Source organism: Apus apus, chromosome 1 (genome assembly GCF_020740795.1).
Source record: "Apus apus isolate bApuApu2 chromosome 1, bApuApu2.pri.cur, whole genome shotgun sequence".
NCBI classification, from domain to species: Eukaryota; Metazoa; Chordata; class Aves; order Apodiformes; family Apodidae; genus Apus; species Apus apus.
This window is the reverse complement of record NC_067282.1, coordinates 66,278,614-66,294,507: the sequence shown is the minus strand read 5'-3', so window position 1 is coordinate 66,294,507 and position 15,894 is coordinate 66,278,614. Positions and strand designations below refer to the sequence as shown.

General features: G+C 44.0%; 3 protein-coding genes across 5 annotated transcripts; 1 reads left to right on the top strand and 2 right to left on the bottom strand.

The window, feature by feature from the left end:
* Positions 1-2,578, bottom strand: MITD1 (microtubule interacting and trafficking domain containing 1). 2 transcript variants are annotated; one of them, XM_051628125.1, is made up of 7 exons: positions 2,377-2,578; positions 2,084-2,185; positions 1,821-1,957; positions 1,653-1,739; positions 861-976; positions 465-525; positions 1-377 (listed from the first exon to the last, which is right to left on the bottom strand). In XM_051628125.1, the coding sequence occupies exons 1-7, from the start codon at positions 2,528-2,530 to the stop codon at positions 282-284; spliced, it is 753 nt and encodes a 250-aa protein (XP_051484085.1). In that variant the 5' UTR covers positions 2,531-2,578; the 3' UTR covers positions 1-281. The 2 variants fall into 2 exon arrangements, with proteins under 2 accessions (XP_051484085.1, XP_051484095.1); XM_051628135.1 differs by lacking the exons at positions 1-377; positions 465-525 and adding an exon at positions 533-641.
* Positions 2,024-6,707, top strand: MRPL30 (mitochondrial ribosomal protein L30). Of its 2 annotated transcripts, none has more exons than XM_051628159.1 (5): positions 2,024-2,046; positions 3,221-3,301; positions 5,425-5,571; positions 6,363-6,436; positions 6,525-6,707. In XM_051628159.1, exons 2-5 carry the CDS (start codon positions 3,236-3,238, stop codon positions 6,655-6,657), a joined length of 420 nt encoding a protein of 139 aa, XP_051484119.1. In that variant the 5' UTR covers positions 2,024-2,046; positions 3,221-3,235; the 3' UTR covers positions 6,658-6,707. The 2 variants fall into 2 exon arrangements, with proteins under 2 accessions (XP_051484119.1, XP_051484110.1); XM_051628150.1 differs by lacking the exon at positions 2,024-2,046 and adding an exon at positions 2,647-2,757.
* Positions 6,708-10,005: 3,298 nt separating this feature from the next.
* On the bottom strand, positions 10,006-14,477 carry LOC127379915 (lysozyme g-like). The gene is made up of 5 exons (XM_051608182.1): positions 14,379-14,477; positions 13,629-13,718; positions 12,817-13,013; positions 11,676-11,814; positions 10,006-10,921 (listed from the first exon to the last, which is right to left on the bottom strand). Exons 1-5 carry the CDS (start codon positions 14,383-14,385, stop codon positions 10,788-10,790), a joined length of 567 nt encoding a protein of 188 aa, XP_051464142.1. The 5' UTR covers positions 14,386-14,477; the 3' UTR covers positions 10,006-10,787.
* Between the last annotated feature and the right edge of the window lie 1,417 nt (positions 14,478-15,894).

Genomic DNA, 15,894 nt, shown 5'->3' with positions numbered 1-15,894 from the left:
TTAATAGTAAAAATAGAAATTACATTTAAGAGACTTTTGAGAGACAGCACTGAGGATCTGTTATGAAATCAATATCAAATTTAGATATGGATTGTATTAATTAAGATTATGGGAGAAGTACAGTGGAGAGAATATTCTTAAACCTATAGATTATAAAAGCTTTGCTGGACTAAGTACTTAGAAGAGTTGCTTCTGAGGGTGGTCAGCTGTACTCAAGCAGTATCTTCCAGTCCTAGATTTTTATGCTTATAAAAACACTCATTAAAAGCAGTCATCTCTGATCACATTTTCTTTGTATGTTTACTATGAAAGACATCCACTGTTGTTTCATGACAAGGTCGCAAGTCAAAGTCACAGTATCCAATGCTGAAACGACCCTGCAGAAATTAACAGAATTGACACGGTGAACACAGAATGAACTCTTCCACAGTCTAAGTTAATTGAAGAGGCCAAAGCATTCTTACCTGTGGTTTCTTAAAATAGTCAAGACCCCTTCCAATCTTAATCATCCATCCATTGTTGAATCTGTTTTAAAAATTCACAAATTTGAATACTGTATGTTGAACAAAAAACCCAGTTAGATCCACATGATGCACAAGCTCCTTGTTTCAATGAAAATTACTTCCTGGTGTAGCAAATTCCTGTATGAGCCATGGAAGACACTGTTCTGTCTAAAGAGACATCTACTGTTACGTTCACATAATGACGAAATGAAGCTACGAGGGGGCTGATTTTACCAAGTGTGGGCCACTGCCTTCCACTTTGTTAACCACAGTGGTCATTAGAAAGAGTCTGATAAGTTAAGGAGAAGTAGTATGACTTCAAATAATTGGTGTTTGCTTTTTTTTTAAATCACCCACCTAATTTCTCGATCATGTATGGAAGATGAAAATGCAATATTCAGTGTTACTCCATAATTCCTCAATGACTGTTGTATTTCTTCCAAGCCGCTTATCTGCTGACTCCTCCCACTACCCTGTTAAAAGTAAAAATAACACGATGTTTTTTTAAACATATATTCTACTTCTGGTCACCTCTCCCTAACGTCACCAACAAAGCCTTTTTAGCAGTAACTTAAACCAGAAGCAAGTAAGCTGAGTGAAGGCAGATCTGCAGATTCAAAAGGCAGGATAAAAAGCAGACAGACTTGAGGTACACTTGCCAAGGGATGTGGAGGAGAAGCTCATTCTCAGCCCCGTGAAACAAGATATAATTTACTATTTAAGCCCAAGCACATGCAGTGAGAATTTCAGAAGTTTTTTTGCTCATCAAAGCCTCTAAAATGACAATTATATATAGCTTTTGGAAGAGAAAAAAAAAAAAAAAGCTTATCTCAACAGATACTTTGGTTTTGATGACATTTTCCACAATAAAAGTTTCACCAAAGTGTATTTTCCATTTAAGATGCTGCTCACCGAGAACTTGTTAGAGTTACCAGAATTAAAGAAATTACTTATGTTCTACGATCCCATTTTAATTTTTCTCTTAATCTGTGTTTTCTGCTGAAGGCATCAGAGCCTCAGTTGAACGAGTACTGGTAAGTAAGAACCAATCTATACTTGAAAATAAGCATTTTATAGATAGGTATTTACATGTGGTATGACTTGCAAGTCTCCTACAAGGAAACAGAAACCAAAACCTAGAACACTTACTTCATCGTAGGAAGTGAGGAGGTGGATTGTTTGCACTTTGCACGGCCCCTTAATCAGCATCTCGCAGAACCGCAGGAAGTTGTACAACTGCGAACATTTTATTTAATTAGCAACTTGGACTTTTTAAGCAGCTAGATCCGTATCAGTCATGCCGCGTTATTTACTTGCCTGATGAACATGCCGAATGTACGGGTCCTCCACCCAAACTTCGGAAAGCGTCTCGGTAAGGTACTCTTGGAAAAGCTTCTCGTAGCCAAAACCTGTTGCGTTTTCCTCTATCCTGACTTGCTTGTGGTATTTGCCATCTGAAGAGAGAAGAAGCCTCCTTTTCAGCAGAGGTCACGACCCAGGTCCCGCGTCCCACCTTGCCCCCAAAGCGCCCACGGAACGACAGGTATTTAAGTGCCAAGGGGTACGGCCGCAGCTCCTACCCTGTTTCTCTTTTTCGATGTGTTTCTTAATGTCTTCCGCTCGGGTCATGTACTCGGATATTTTCTGCCGGTACCGCTGCTTCTTTGGCTCGTCTCGGGTGGCTGTGGGTCAGAAGCAGAACAGGCCGGTTCTCCTGGAGGCGGGGGGAGGCCGAGCCCTGCCCGGGCCCCGCTCCCCTGCCGCCCCGCACGCCTCGTCTCTCCGCAGACCCCGGGGAGCTGCTTCCCGACGGGGCGGCGCCGGAGGAAGGGGCTGCCGGCCGCTCCCCGCCGCTCCCCGCCGCGCCCGGTACCTTTCACCGCCTGCAGCAGGAGGTCGATGCCCTCCTGGTAGCACACCAGCGACTCTTGGAAGCGAGACGCCAGGTCCAGCTCCACCGCCCGCTTGACGGTCTCCGCCCCGGCCCGCTCCAGCGCGGCGGTGCCATCGCCCCCCGCCCGCGACATGGGGCGCCGCGACCGGCGGGGCCGGGACCGAAACCGCCGCGGAGGGGGAGGAGGAGGAGGCGGAGAAGGAGGAGGAGGCGGAGGAGGCGGAGGCGGGGGAGGAGGGAAGGGGCTGTGCCTGCGCCGTGTCCTTCCGCCGGCGCGGAGCTGCAGGGCCGGGGCCGCGCAGCGGGATGGCGGCGGCGGCGGCGGGCCGGGCGGGCCCGGGGCAGGCAGCAGCTTGGCAGGTGGAGGCCCGGGGGTGGCGGCGGTTCGGTTCGGGCAGGTTCGGGCTTGCTGCCTGCCCGCGCTGCGCCCTGGGCTGTAGGCGCTCCGCCTGCTGCGGCGGCGGCGGGTCCCTGCCGTGAGCGGGGAGCGGGCTCGGGGGAAGGAGAGAGGGGCGGGTGGCGGAGGGGCTGGGCGCCGCAGGGGCTGGGCGCCGCGCTGCTGCGGCCCTTCCCTCGCCTCGGCCCTGCGGGGCCCGGGCGGGCCTGCGGAGAGCGCGGCCGGCGGGGCAGGCCCCGGAGCCGGCGGAGCGCGGTGTCGGGCCGGGCCGGGCCGGGCCGCGGCCTGCGGGACGGGAGGTGTGAGGCGCTCGGGGGGTGAGCTCCCCCGGCCGGGGCCTGGGCGGCAGCGCGATCTGCTGGCGGGGATGCAGGTGTGTGTGTGGGGGGGAGAGGGGCGGGCACAAGTTGCGCTCTCTCGTTACAGGTGCTGGGGAAGAGGATGGAGGGGATGGTGTCCGCGGTGTGGGCTCGTTGCCTCTTCACCAGGTCGAGAATTCCAGACTCGGTATGGGCTTCAGTATTTGAGAAACTGGGAAAAAAAAAAACAAACTATTAGCCTGCTTAATCCTCTGCTTTGTCCCGTGTGGCAGATTGCTAGAGACTGTGAGATGGGCGGGTTCGTGATGCATGCAAGTGAAGAACTGGCCGAAGGGCAGGTCTGGAAGGGCTGTGGTGAGGGGCTGCGTCGGACTGTGAGCCAGGCACCCGTGCAGTTGCTCCTCACCGCTCAGTCCTACGGCCAGTTCTGTCCAACAGCTTTGTCAGTGATCTAGGTGCAGGAATTGAATACACCATTAGCAAGGTTGCTGAGGAGAACAAAATAGGCAGTGCTGCTGTTGGCTCTTCCGAGGGTTGAGAGGCTTTGCAAAAGGATCTAGGTGGATTTGGAACGTGGGGCAATCATTTGCAGTGTTAAACTTAACAAGTCCAAATGCTGGATTTTGCACCTGGATGGAGTAATGCTGGGGACAAGTATAAAATGGGAGGAGAGTGACTGGAGATCAACCCTTCAGAAAGGAATCTGGGGATGCTGGTCAGCAGCAGGCTTAATGTGAGCCAGCAGTGTGTCCTGGCAGGCAAGAGGGCAAATCCCATCCTAGAGTGTATCAAGCACAGCACAACCAGCTGACCAAAGAGGTGATTATCTTGCTGGTTCCAGTGTTGGTGCAGCCTCGTCTCAAATCCTGTGGGCAATTCTGGACCCCACCCCCTGAGAAGGGTGTGAATAAAGGTCCTTAAATTTGTCCAGGGGAGGGCAGCAAAGCTGGTGAATGGGCTGGAAGGAATGTCCTGTAACGAGTAGCTGAGGACTTTGGGCTTCTCTAATTTGGCGAAGAGGAGGCTAAGGGGTGACCTCATTGCTCTCTGTAGCTTCTTGAGGAGAGAAGTGGAGGGGGAAGTACTGTGCTCTTCTCCCAGGTATCCAGTGACAGGATGCATGAGAATGGTTCAGAGCTGCACCAGGGTAGATTTAGATTGGGCATTAGGAAGTGTTTCTTTACCAAGAGGATGTTCAAACACTGGAAGAGGCTTCCTAGAGAGGTGGTTGATCACAGATTCACAGAATAGTCGTGGTTGGAAAGGACCTCTGAGATCACTTAGTCCAACCATAAAAAAACCCCCAACAAAACAACAACAAAAAGAAAACAAACCCAAACACACTCCAAAAAAAACCCACAACACACAACTCATGATCTTGGCCACTAGAGCATTCCCTGAAGTTCCTCATCTACGTGTGTCTTCAATACATCCAATACATGATGACTCCACCACCTCCCTGGGCAGGCTGTTCCAGTGCCTGACCACTCTTTGAGTAAATAAATTATTCCTAATGTCCAATCTAAACTGCCCCTGCCACAACTTTAGACCATTTCCTCTGGTCTTGTCATTATTCACTTGGAAGAAGAGGCAGACACCCACCTCCCTACAACCTCCTGTCAGGTAGTTGTAGAGGGCAATGAGGTCTCCCCTCAGCTTCCTCTTCTCCAAACTAAACACCCCTGGTTCCCTGAGCTGCTCCTTGTATGGTGCCCCAAGCCTTTCAGTGTTTAGGAGGCATTTGGACTATGCCTTTAATAACATGCTTTCACTTGGTCAGCTCTGAATTGGCCAGACAGTTGGATTACATGATCATTGTAGGTCCCTTCCAGCTGAGATATTCTATTCAATAGATAATTAAAACCAGAGGTGTGGGAAGTTTGACTTACATTGTACATTTTTATACTTCTAGCTTATCATTTTGCAAGATACCATCTGGTGCCAGTTGACTTTTTTCCTTAAAATAATTCTTAAAGCCTTCAACCACTCAGAGGCTAAACAGAGGTTCTTCAAGGAGATGTATGTGAATTAAGTGCTATGCTGCTATAGGGTGTTGTCCATTTATTTCTATGCACTTGTGTGGCCAAACTTGAGCGCTAATGTATTCAACAGCAAGCTATTATAAAAATATTTTTAATATTATAAAAGCTAAATTTCAGGTTTCTTGGTGCTTTGACCTTCTGGAAGGAAAGGCAGTTAAACATTTAAGAATTTTTACAGAGGCTGAAGTGTGGTTTAGAGAGTTAACTATAGCAATAATAATTCAGATGTTTAGGGGAAAACCTTGTTTTTGTGAACTTCTTATTCTAGGTATTTCAGCCACGGCCTGGAGATCATGAAAAGTATGGAGGTGACCCTGAGCAGCCCCACAAAGTCCACGTTGTTACTAGAATTAAAAGTGTAATTGGTCGCCCATATTGGGAAAAGAAGATAATACGTGATCTTGGACTGAGTAAAGTATGATTGTTGTTCTTCATACTTACTGTGTACATCAGAAATGTAGAAACCTAGGGTAGAATTAAGGTGATGGTTTTTTTTCGAAGTGCCTCAATTTTGCAGTCACAAAACTTGGATTGCTTTACAGCTGATATAAATGTAATTGAGCTGAGAGGAACGTTAATGGCAAACGCCCTTTTAGTGGGAATTCTGAAAATCAATGGTATTCCTCTGCATTCCTGAGGAGAACTTTACTTTGAGAATTCTGCTAAAATAATAAAAATACATTTGTAAAAACTTTTAACTCTGTTTTCTCTGGGGGTGATATTATTCAGCTATTGCAGGTAGGCAAGTAAGACTCACTTATGAAGAGGCTTCCAAATCCAACACTCTTAAGAGTTAGTGTCAAAGATGTGTTTATCCAAAGTTTTTAGGCCAACTGCGTGTTGTGCAAAGATTCATCTAGTTGGTGTTATATTACTGAGAAAAAAAAGTGTGTTTGATCAGTTCAAGATCTAACTGGAGCAGCCAGTCTTACCCCTGAACTCCTGTATTTACATTTATCATATTTTTAACTGTTGGAAGAAATTTCAATATCTTGAGAATGTAGTAGGAATAAAGCTGTATTTGCCATTTTTCTGGTATTGAATTTAGCCAAGTTTTAATTTAGTATTTTTATGTATGTTCTTGATGCATGACGTTTCTCTACATTTTAGATTTGCAAATGTGGGTTATATTTTTACTGATTCTGTGAGAAGCTCATTGTTTTGGGGTTTGGTGCATTTATAAAAGCTGTTCTATCCTTCATCTAGGCACATCAGCCAAGACTGCACAAAAATATCCCTTCCGTGAATTCCAAACTGAAAGTTATTAAACATCTTGTGAGGTTTGTTAACTATTTCTTTATTTTGGAACACTTAGTGTAACTCTCTTGTAGTCACAGGAGCTGACTAAGCAGTCTCTTTTCCCTGTAGAATACAGCCACTGAAACTACCTTATGGATTGCCAACAGAAGAGGAAATGTCAGACACCTTTCTTAACGGCAAGGGAGAGCTTGTGATTAGACGGCACCTGAAACCTGTGGAGCAGAAAGAAATTAAGTCGTAAGGTGTGCTTGTTGGATTTGTGTTTTATAAAATAAATAATTTAACTCCTGAGCTGAGAGTTTGCGTGTGAAATTGTAAGCTTAGTTCTTGAACTGTCTGGTATGAGTGACAGAGGTGACACTGCTGGTTAAAGGAGGATCACGTGTGTACAAATACAAAATTCAGTATTGGTAATGTTTGCCTGAAGTATTAAATTAATGATATGCTTTCTTTCCTCATGTTTGAATGGCTGGATTAGTGCAGTTTATGGCTGGCTATTAGAGAACTTTGTTTATTGCATCAGGTATTAGAGAACTGTGAAAAGTGAGTAGAAGAGATCTAACTAATAATGGTGAGGACATTTCCCAGTTAAGAGTAAATGTTTACAGTGATGGTGCATTACTTCACCTTTACTGGGCAAAGGAAGGAACTGGAATTGAAAAGCCCTCTGGTTAACCAGTTACATGAGAATTGGCTGTCCACTGAGAGCGTTGGTGGATTGAGGCAGGGTGACTTACCTTGGTGATCCAGATCTCACGCTTGTTCATTAACAAATAGTCATCTGGCCTTCTCTGAAGCTTTAAAAAGTGCCTGAACTCCCCATTTGGGAGTAATAAAGAGCGATTCACATCTTGGTAGGTTGTATCATTTTTTTTTCAGGAAGCGTGTCATCTCATACCTATTTTTTGATTGTAAATGTTCAATAATAATAATCTGAGACCTGCGATCTATGTGAAAGTTGATGCTTTTCCTGTTCTAAAATCCAAGTGTTAGAAATCTGGAGACCCTGAAGCATACCTCTTTGATGCAAGTTAGTTATGGGCTGCAAGCGTATAAAATAACACCTTTTACTGAAGGATCTTGAATAGTACTGAGTGCATGTTTTTATTTACAGTTTAAAGAATTGTGGCCAAAGTTTGGAAGCTGCTGCTGTATCAAATGATAAAGTAGTTGTCATTCCAGCAGGCATAAATGCCACAGTTCAACACACTGTGAGCCTCTCCCACACTAGGCACTCTGTAGAGGAGTTAATCTTAATGACTGTATATTGTGGTAAGACCAGAGGGATACAGTTGCTGAAAACGAATGTTTATCTTTTCTGCATGCTTGCAGAGAAGAGTAAACACTAGTAGTTCAAAGGCATAGACATAGCAGTAGAGGGACATAAGAGCTGTAGACACTGTGCAAAAGAAAAAGAAGGATAAGTTGTAGTAGTGGCAATGAAGAGTGTAATGGTTTCTATGGACAGACTGAAGACAGACACAAAATTGTGCTGAAAAGTCTTAATTTCTGAAGAAGCTACAGGCTGCAGTTGGGAAGGACACAGAAAGTACTGGTATCAGTCTATAGAACAGCAAGGAAAAAGTGAAGCAGATAAATGAATGTTGCTTTTTGTCCCTCCCTCCTTCCTTCCAGCACCTGCATAGCGTCTTGTGCTGTGGTGTGTTGTAACTGCAGTCTCTGGGGGGTGTTGATCATGTTCCCACAGGGAGGTACTTAGTGCAAGCTGAAATTTCAGCCCTGTTGAAGGATGTGTGTAGTGCATCCAAGGTACAGGGCATGCTTAAAAGAGATGGCACAAGTACTAGAGCCCAGGAAATTCGGCAAATGGATCTTGTTGCTGAAGGATAGCAAATGTAAGACTTGTACCAGGATTGGTGGCCTAGAGCACAAAATCCAGGATCACTCCTCCCTGCCAAGCACAGTCAGGATTTCTTTCCACGGCACTGCAGCCTGATGAATGTCCCAACAGAGGGAGCACTGCCAGTTCTGTCATGCGCCGTGTGTGTGTACAAAAATGGATCTTATATTCATTACACTATACAAATGCTGCAACCTTCAAAAGTACTGCAATGTAAACAGGAAAGAACATATTAATAAATAAGCTTACTTGATACTATGCACAGCTTAAAAAGTGTGTGATAAACTACCTAAGTTACAGCAGAGCTGGTAACTGCTTCCCAGGTACAAGGAAGGGAAAATGCTTTAGACAGTAACTGTAAATTCCAAGTAAGATTTAGCTACAAGAGATCTTTATACCTGTCTTTAATTGGCAAGCTGGCTGTTTTAATGGAAAAGGAAATGGTTTAAAAAAAATTTTAATATATGTGTAAGTTTGAGAGTCTCTGAAATGGTATTCCTTCAAGGTCACAATCTGCTATCCCAAACCTTCTCAAGTTCTCTGAAGGTTTGCTCTCAGTTTTAAAATCTGAACCAACTGCGTGTGTGAACAGTGTGTGTTCACATCCTTTAATTAATGGGACACTGTAAATGCTTCCTGAAAATCTCCATAAAGCACAAGTAAGAGATGCTGCCTTTTTGTGCAGGGAACAAACAGGCTGATTTAAGATGATAGCAAAATTCAGACTGAAAGGTACCTTGCAGGTCTGTAGTCTAGCCTCCTGCTCAAGGCAAAGCTAGCACTGAGGTCATACCAGGTTGCTCACGACTTTGTCCAGATGGCTCTTGAGGACAGGAACAGCTCAGCCTTTCTCACAGCCTGCTCTGCTGCCTGGCTGTCCTAAGGGGGAAAGGTTTTATGTGGAGCATGGTGTTGTATCCAGTCTGAAAAACTCTTCTTTCAGCTTATACTTGTTGTCACTTTCCTTCCCACCTTGCACTAGCAAGAGCCAGCCTGGCTCTGTCTGCTCAGTGTTCTCTCACAGATAGATACTGTGGAGCTACTGTTAGGTCCACTTGAAGCTCTCCCTTCTCATGGGGCAAGTGCTCCAGCCCAAACTACCTTGGTGGCTCTTCACTGACGTCATTCTATTGGTCTTTCCTGTGTCAAGAGGCCCAAAACTGGACACTGCTCTAGATGTGGTTTAACAAGTGCTTAGTAGAGGCGTGTAATCCCTTAATCAAACTGTGCTGTTCATTACCGCCCAGGGTACCTTTAGCTGCCTTTGCTACTTGGGCACACAGCTGGCTCATGTTGAGCTTGCTTCTAGGGTAGGAACCACTTGCCATGTCTACCTGCTTTAGCATTTGAAGTATATTCAACCAAATCTTTGGTGCAATATGTGATAGCAGTGTAGAAGTGTACTGTTTTAAGAAATAATTTCTATTCTGTGCTATTGCTCTGTTGTAGGTTCACCCACTTTCATATTTGGTAATTATTACCATAATGTGAGTAATTAATGCAATTTTAATAATAGCATCAGGTACAAAATGCTAGCTATAAAAAATGCACCATATTTAAAACAAAGAAACAACACCCATGTCTTTCTGTTTCTCCTTTAGTCCCTAGTGATATGCTTGAGGAGGTTTTTTTAACCACTCTAAACCACTTTTCTTCTTTTTGTTTTGAAATGACTGAATGAACCCAACAACTCTGAAGCTAAGGCTCCCCAAAAGCATTACTGCATGATGGATTAAAAGCATCTGTTTATTGTGCATGAACTTGCATTAGTTTTTATAAACTACATCCCATTTTAAAAGCATGATGGAATGTGCATATTATTACTCCAGACCCTGCACTGAAGCTAATATATTGCTTCAGTAGAAGTATTCATTACAGAAGTTGAGTAAAGCATTGCGTTTTACAGATTGTTTGCAACTGAAAAGGCTAAAGTGAAGGACTATCAAGGGCAAAAAAAAAGGTTAAGGATAGCTTAGTATTTTCCCTCCTGTCACAAGAAACAACCACTCTCACCAAAGTTAAGAGCAATTATTCTAAAAGGATATGATACTGTGAGACACTCTTCTGGTAGGTTAAACATATGCAGTATTTATTGCAGATAATCAATTCCAAAATTGCAAATAGTTAGCAAATTTTGTACTACTGTTAGACAGATTTACTGACAGATAAAATCTAAAGCAGATAAAATCTCATTAAGCAGTGTTATAACTTTCTTTCAGTGTTTATCTGCTGCTTGAGAAACTGCAAGCTCAGGTGAAAACTGCTTGAATATTCTTGTGAAGCCAGATGAAAAAGAAATGGCAAAAGATAGGTTGCAGTTAGGATTATTAGTAGTGTTAGCTTTTAATGTGATTTTTTTCTTTTAGCCCTGGTTGAAATGAAAGCTTGCACTTGTTTCTGGTGTCATTGCCCTGCCCCACTCTTAATCTTTCTGGAGGAGAAATCCAGGGTTTTTAAAATTAGAACAAAGTATACATCTGTGACTCAAATCTAATAATCACTCAGATATCTCAGTATCCGTGTTTCTTAAAAAACTGGGCTCTTGCAACCACATCATTGGAATAGTCACGGTGTGTTGTGCCATTATCCACACTGTTGTAGCTCTGGATGTTGTTATATCCTGCATTGTAGGCTGAAATCCCACCTGAAATGAGAGTGAAAGAAACACGTGAACAGAGGTGATACTTCATCAGTAAATAAGCAAACAACAATCGCAACTTAAATGCATTGCTTTAGTTCCATCTCTCTGTTCACCAGGACTGTAGTACCATTTCCAGCTATTTCTGCCACTGAGGTGTTCCTTTTGTGTTTCATTTTTGTGAAGAAACCATCATTTCCTCCTTTACATCAAGACTGGGTGACCATTTTCCCCTTGCTGTATGTTGTTAATGTAGCATCGTCAGTTGTGCGACTGTTTTCTTTTGTGCGTATTCCTTCATCTCTACCTGCATTAATGACCTATTTGTATCGTACTTGGACTGAAGGGATCCAGTCAGCTTCAACTGTGATCAGTGCTCAAGAATATAACCATATTTCCTTCAGAGAGGACCATAAATTCTGAAAATGAAAGTGTTCCTTCTTTGGGGTTGCCAGGATAGTAGCTTTTTGTAGGTGGGTATAGAAACACAAAACAAATGAAATGGGGAGAGGTGGAGAAAACCCACCCTTATTCCTTGCAACTGAAAAATACTTGCCAAGTTTTCTTACTGCCTGCTAGAAAGCTAACCACATCTTCTTCCTCTGTTCCTTTTAGTGAGTGTCAAGGAATGTTGTTCCACACCTTAATAAAATTAGCAGGGGTTTGGGATGTGTTTAGTTTTCTGAGGTGCTCGGTTTTACAGCGTTATTGCGCTCTACTTGTATGTGTGTGAAAAGTTGTGAAGATGACAATACTCTACCTTTGAGTTGCTGTTCTTTAGTCCATGTTGGGAATTTCTTCGCGACTTCCGTTATCATGTAAGATAAAATCTCTGTACCTTGCACTAAGTGTTCTTCACTGTCCCATGCTCCAACAATGTTATGGTACCGTTTGTCAACCTGAAAGTGAAACAGCGATATCAGCACATCAGAAACCTGGGATTTATCCAGAGCTTTTAATTGCTTACAGGCTGGTGGTATTAATTTTAATCTTTAATCTTATTACTTACTGCTTTCATAATTGTATAGAGAGGAAGCAAACTGAGCTCAAGTTGCAGGCAGAGTCAGCAGATTAATGATTAGCAGACTATTGGGGCACTGACGAGGAATGCCTGCCTTACATCCTTGTCTGTCACAGCCTTAAAAACCCAACACAGCTGCTGTCGTAAAGGTGACAGGGTGCAGAAAGAGCATTTCTTGCTGCTTAAGCTTTTACAGATGCAAAGACTGTTCCTCTCCTCCAAGCTGCATCAAGGGTTGGAAATTCCCTGTTTCCTCTAGGGACCTGCCTTGAATCTCTGCCCCAGTTCAAGTCCTCTATCACCTTCATCCTTCTCTTGTTCTTTTCTTTCACCTCTTATCCATGAGGTGGTAAAGTGCAAGTCTGAGGGAGTTGGACCTGTTACAAAGATGGATTCCAATGCATGCAGCAAATGTTTAGGGATTGTATGGGTAAGTGTACAACTTGGCAAACAAGTGAGGTGTGAATATAGGCTTGAATAATGAAGCAAGTTCCCCCACCAGCCAGGCCCCTCTGGTGCATAAACAGTAATAAACCTGACTGTAGCTGCAGCCTCCATGCTTAGTTAAAAAAACTAAAATGCTTTCTGAAACAAGATTTATTGTCTCAAGTATGAGATAGGAACAATTAGTCTCTTCATCAAGAGATCACTGGGAAGTAAGCATTGGTTTCACAGTGCAAAAGCAGTCTGGTCATGCTGTGACACTCGTGGGGGCCCATCCCCTGTGCTGTGAGCTGACGGCCAGGTCAGTGTCAGCTTTATTCTGGCCAAAGAGTTGACTGAAAGACTTAGAAAGTAGCCTTTTAGCTTGGCCCCTGGTGCTCTTCTTTCTGCTTCAAAAGAAGGATGAGGTTTGTGTTTATAAGAAGGTTGACTGTACCTGCATTAAACCAAATGCATTTCCATGGTCACCCCAGCCATCCTCCAGTACTGCCCCAGCATGAGACTCTCGAGAGATAATACCAGCAATCACAGCTGGATCAATACACTTGCTGTTGCCAACTTTTTTAATGATGGCTTGGTATTTCCTCATGTTCTTCAAATCGTTTTCTGCAATCTTCTGTGAGGCTGCAACTCCTACAACACAACGTACTTTACTTTTGCTTTCATTTTTAGAATCAGAAGCAAGTTGTTTTAACAGTCATTACGACTGAGCTGATGTTTTGAATAATTCTGAATCCATTTAGAGAAGCAACGATAATTGACCGATGTTGCTGAAGGGTAAGTGCCCTAGAAATCAATACACAAATTATATAAAAGATATTTTTTCAAATACAGAGGGCAGTTTTCTAGGGTGGAGACTAGAAGGCATGTCATCTTGTTTTAAATCTAAGCCTCTGCGTGTATTAGTCCCAGATTTACTTCCTTCTAATTCAGGACTATAACGGGGAAATATTCAGAAACATAGGTCATAAGGGTAGCCCTCTTAAGGAAGAGAGAAAAAAGCAAGCTTGATGGCAGGAGTTGGATGCACTCAGCAGACCTTGCATTCTCTGTGATAGTCTTGAATATTCCTTAGTACATCTCAAAGGCAGCTCTATTCCCAACACCAGTCCCAACAAAGAAGATCTTTGTTGGTTGTGGAAAAATCTGGTTGCAGAGCAATGACTGACATCCATAGACTGGGATCTGTTATAAGCATGAGCTCGTGTATAGTTGTAAGGGGAGACGAACAAGTGAGTTAGTGCCTACCTGCATAGCTCAGACCCTCTGGTCTCGCAGTTGCCTCCGAAGCTCCAGTTGTGTCAACATTCAGTATGTTCCCGTATTTATTCCAACAACCTAAGAGCAGTATTTACAACCAAACGTCAGGCCAGAGCAGTGTGTGACACGTGCAGTTAAAATGTTTTCAGATCCATCACTAAAACCCGTGGCAGCATTTTGATTCTGATGCAGGCATTTGTGCTAGCAGATGTGGTCACGGTATCATAGGCTCTGGAAGGGATGACCACTCAGCAGTGCTAACATAAAGCCACAGTTTAGCTTGTGAGGTGAGCTGGCTTATGCCCAATTCATCTCCTCAAATTTTAGCTTGCCTAAAACCCAGCTGTCAAGTCAAAGCTTGTCACTTGGGCTGCCTGACTAGACAATGGAGAAAGGCATCTACAAAAGGTGGTTTTTCTATTAAAAATAAAAAATAAATCAGTGACAGAAGAAGTCCTACACTACTTCCTGAGTCCAGATTGCTTTTCCATAGCTATGGTCAACAGGAAAAATCAAAGAGAAACATTCTTCAGTTACATCCATTACAATTTTTCTGTCTTAAGTTGTTTGACTGGCAATTTATCTGCCCTTGACTGTTGCCTAAACATGCTGTCACAGAAGGTAAACCACACAAACAGCAACTGAGAGAAGCAATGCTAACCCAGTCCCAGCAGCTAATGGAAAACAGACTTTGATACAGTGAATTATTTATAAGAATATTAGACAAACATCACAGACCTGACATGTTTGCTGCAGAATGTCTCCACACCTCGCTGCACTTCCTGGAGACAAACGGGCTTTTTATCTGCTGCTAGTGTTCCAGAGCAGCTGACTCAGAGCATTTCCCAGAAACTGTGGGTGTTACGTGAAACAGGAAAGCCTAATATCCACTTGTGCATCCACCCAAGCACAAACAGGTCCCTATTGTTATCTCGTACAGTGACAACTTAAGGTGAAGGTGCAATGCCAGCCTAGCAGACTGTGTGGATCAAAGCCATTATAGCAGTTCAGCAGTAAGGAAAAAAGTCCCAGGATGGCAGACCTCCCTGTCACTGCTCATCCATTCAGACATTGCTTCTCCCCCACTGTAAATTTTGTGAGGGTGAAATGCTGTATCACTCTTTCATCAGCTTTCTTGCATTTTAAGCTGGAGAATTCATCCCATGTCATTGCCTTGAAAGATTCAAATATGTAGATTTTTCCTGTACTGTTGATAGGTCCCATGGAAAAACAGTTGCAAAAAATTCACAGCAGCCCATGCTTGGAGCTCTTTTACAAGTGAGTTTAAACAAGGTTGAAACAGAGGGAAGTACCTCTGGCAGGAAAGGGAAGTAGAACAGATCTGGCTAATACAGAAGTGGCATTAAGAAGAAGAAAAAAAATTTCAAAATACCACTGAAGATGATTCACAAACTAGAAATCTCCAAACGGCCTGTGCTACCATTCTTTTATTGCTGGGGGAGAGTTGTAAAGGGTGTACGTTTCCTTTGTCTACATCACAGTGGTTGAGGCAGGCAGGTAGAGAAATATCCAGTGTTTTCTGGAGCCCTATCCAGAAGTTACTGTTTAATCATACATGTATGATTAAACATGAGACGGAGTCTCATGTGCCTTCGGAAGTGTTTTCCTCACCAAAACTGTATTCAGACTACTGGGAGAGAATGACACTTCCACATGATGTTTCAGAACAGTGGCCCTGTCTGTCACAGGTGCCATGCCAAGAAGGCTGCAGCTTGCCAGCTGCATTGAGAGCTCGGGAGCTGCTGCAAGCTTGGGTCTCCAGGCTGGCTGCTAGGGATGGAGAACCTGTTACAGCTTTTGTCAGTGCTCTTCCCAGTATCTCTTGTGTGTCCCATTGCTCGCTTCCCACCGAGGAGGCAGCACCTAAGCCACACTGCACTGCAGCCTCTCCTGCTATTTCCAGGGCACAGGTGGCAGCCTGAAAAATGCCCCAAAATCGTGGTTCTTGGCTTGGATTCCCTTTGCACTTGCTGTTGAGGCACCTAGCAATCTCCTGTTCAGGTGAGTCTCATCCTAGTTTTTCATCTCCCAGAAATGCTACAAAAAGCCTGTCAGAGCATGGTTCTGCCCTGAAATCTTGTCTCTTGTGTTGACTTCACCATGGAGCACTGTGGGTTGCCCTGCAGTGCTCTGGGCTGGTGCTTCTTCCCTCCCCTGAAACATCTGCTGAGTTCAGTCCATTTCATCTGTGCAACCACTCTGAAAGCAAGAGCATAATCTGAAGGTAGTGAGG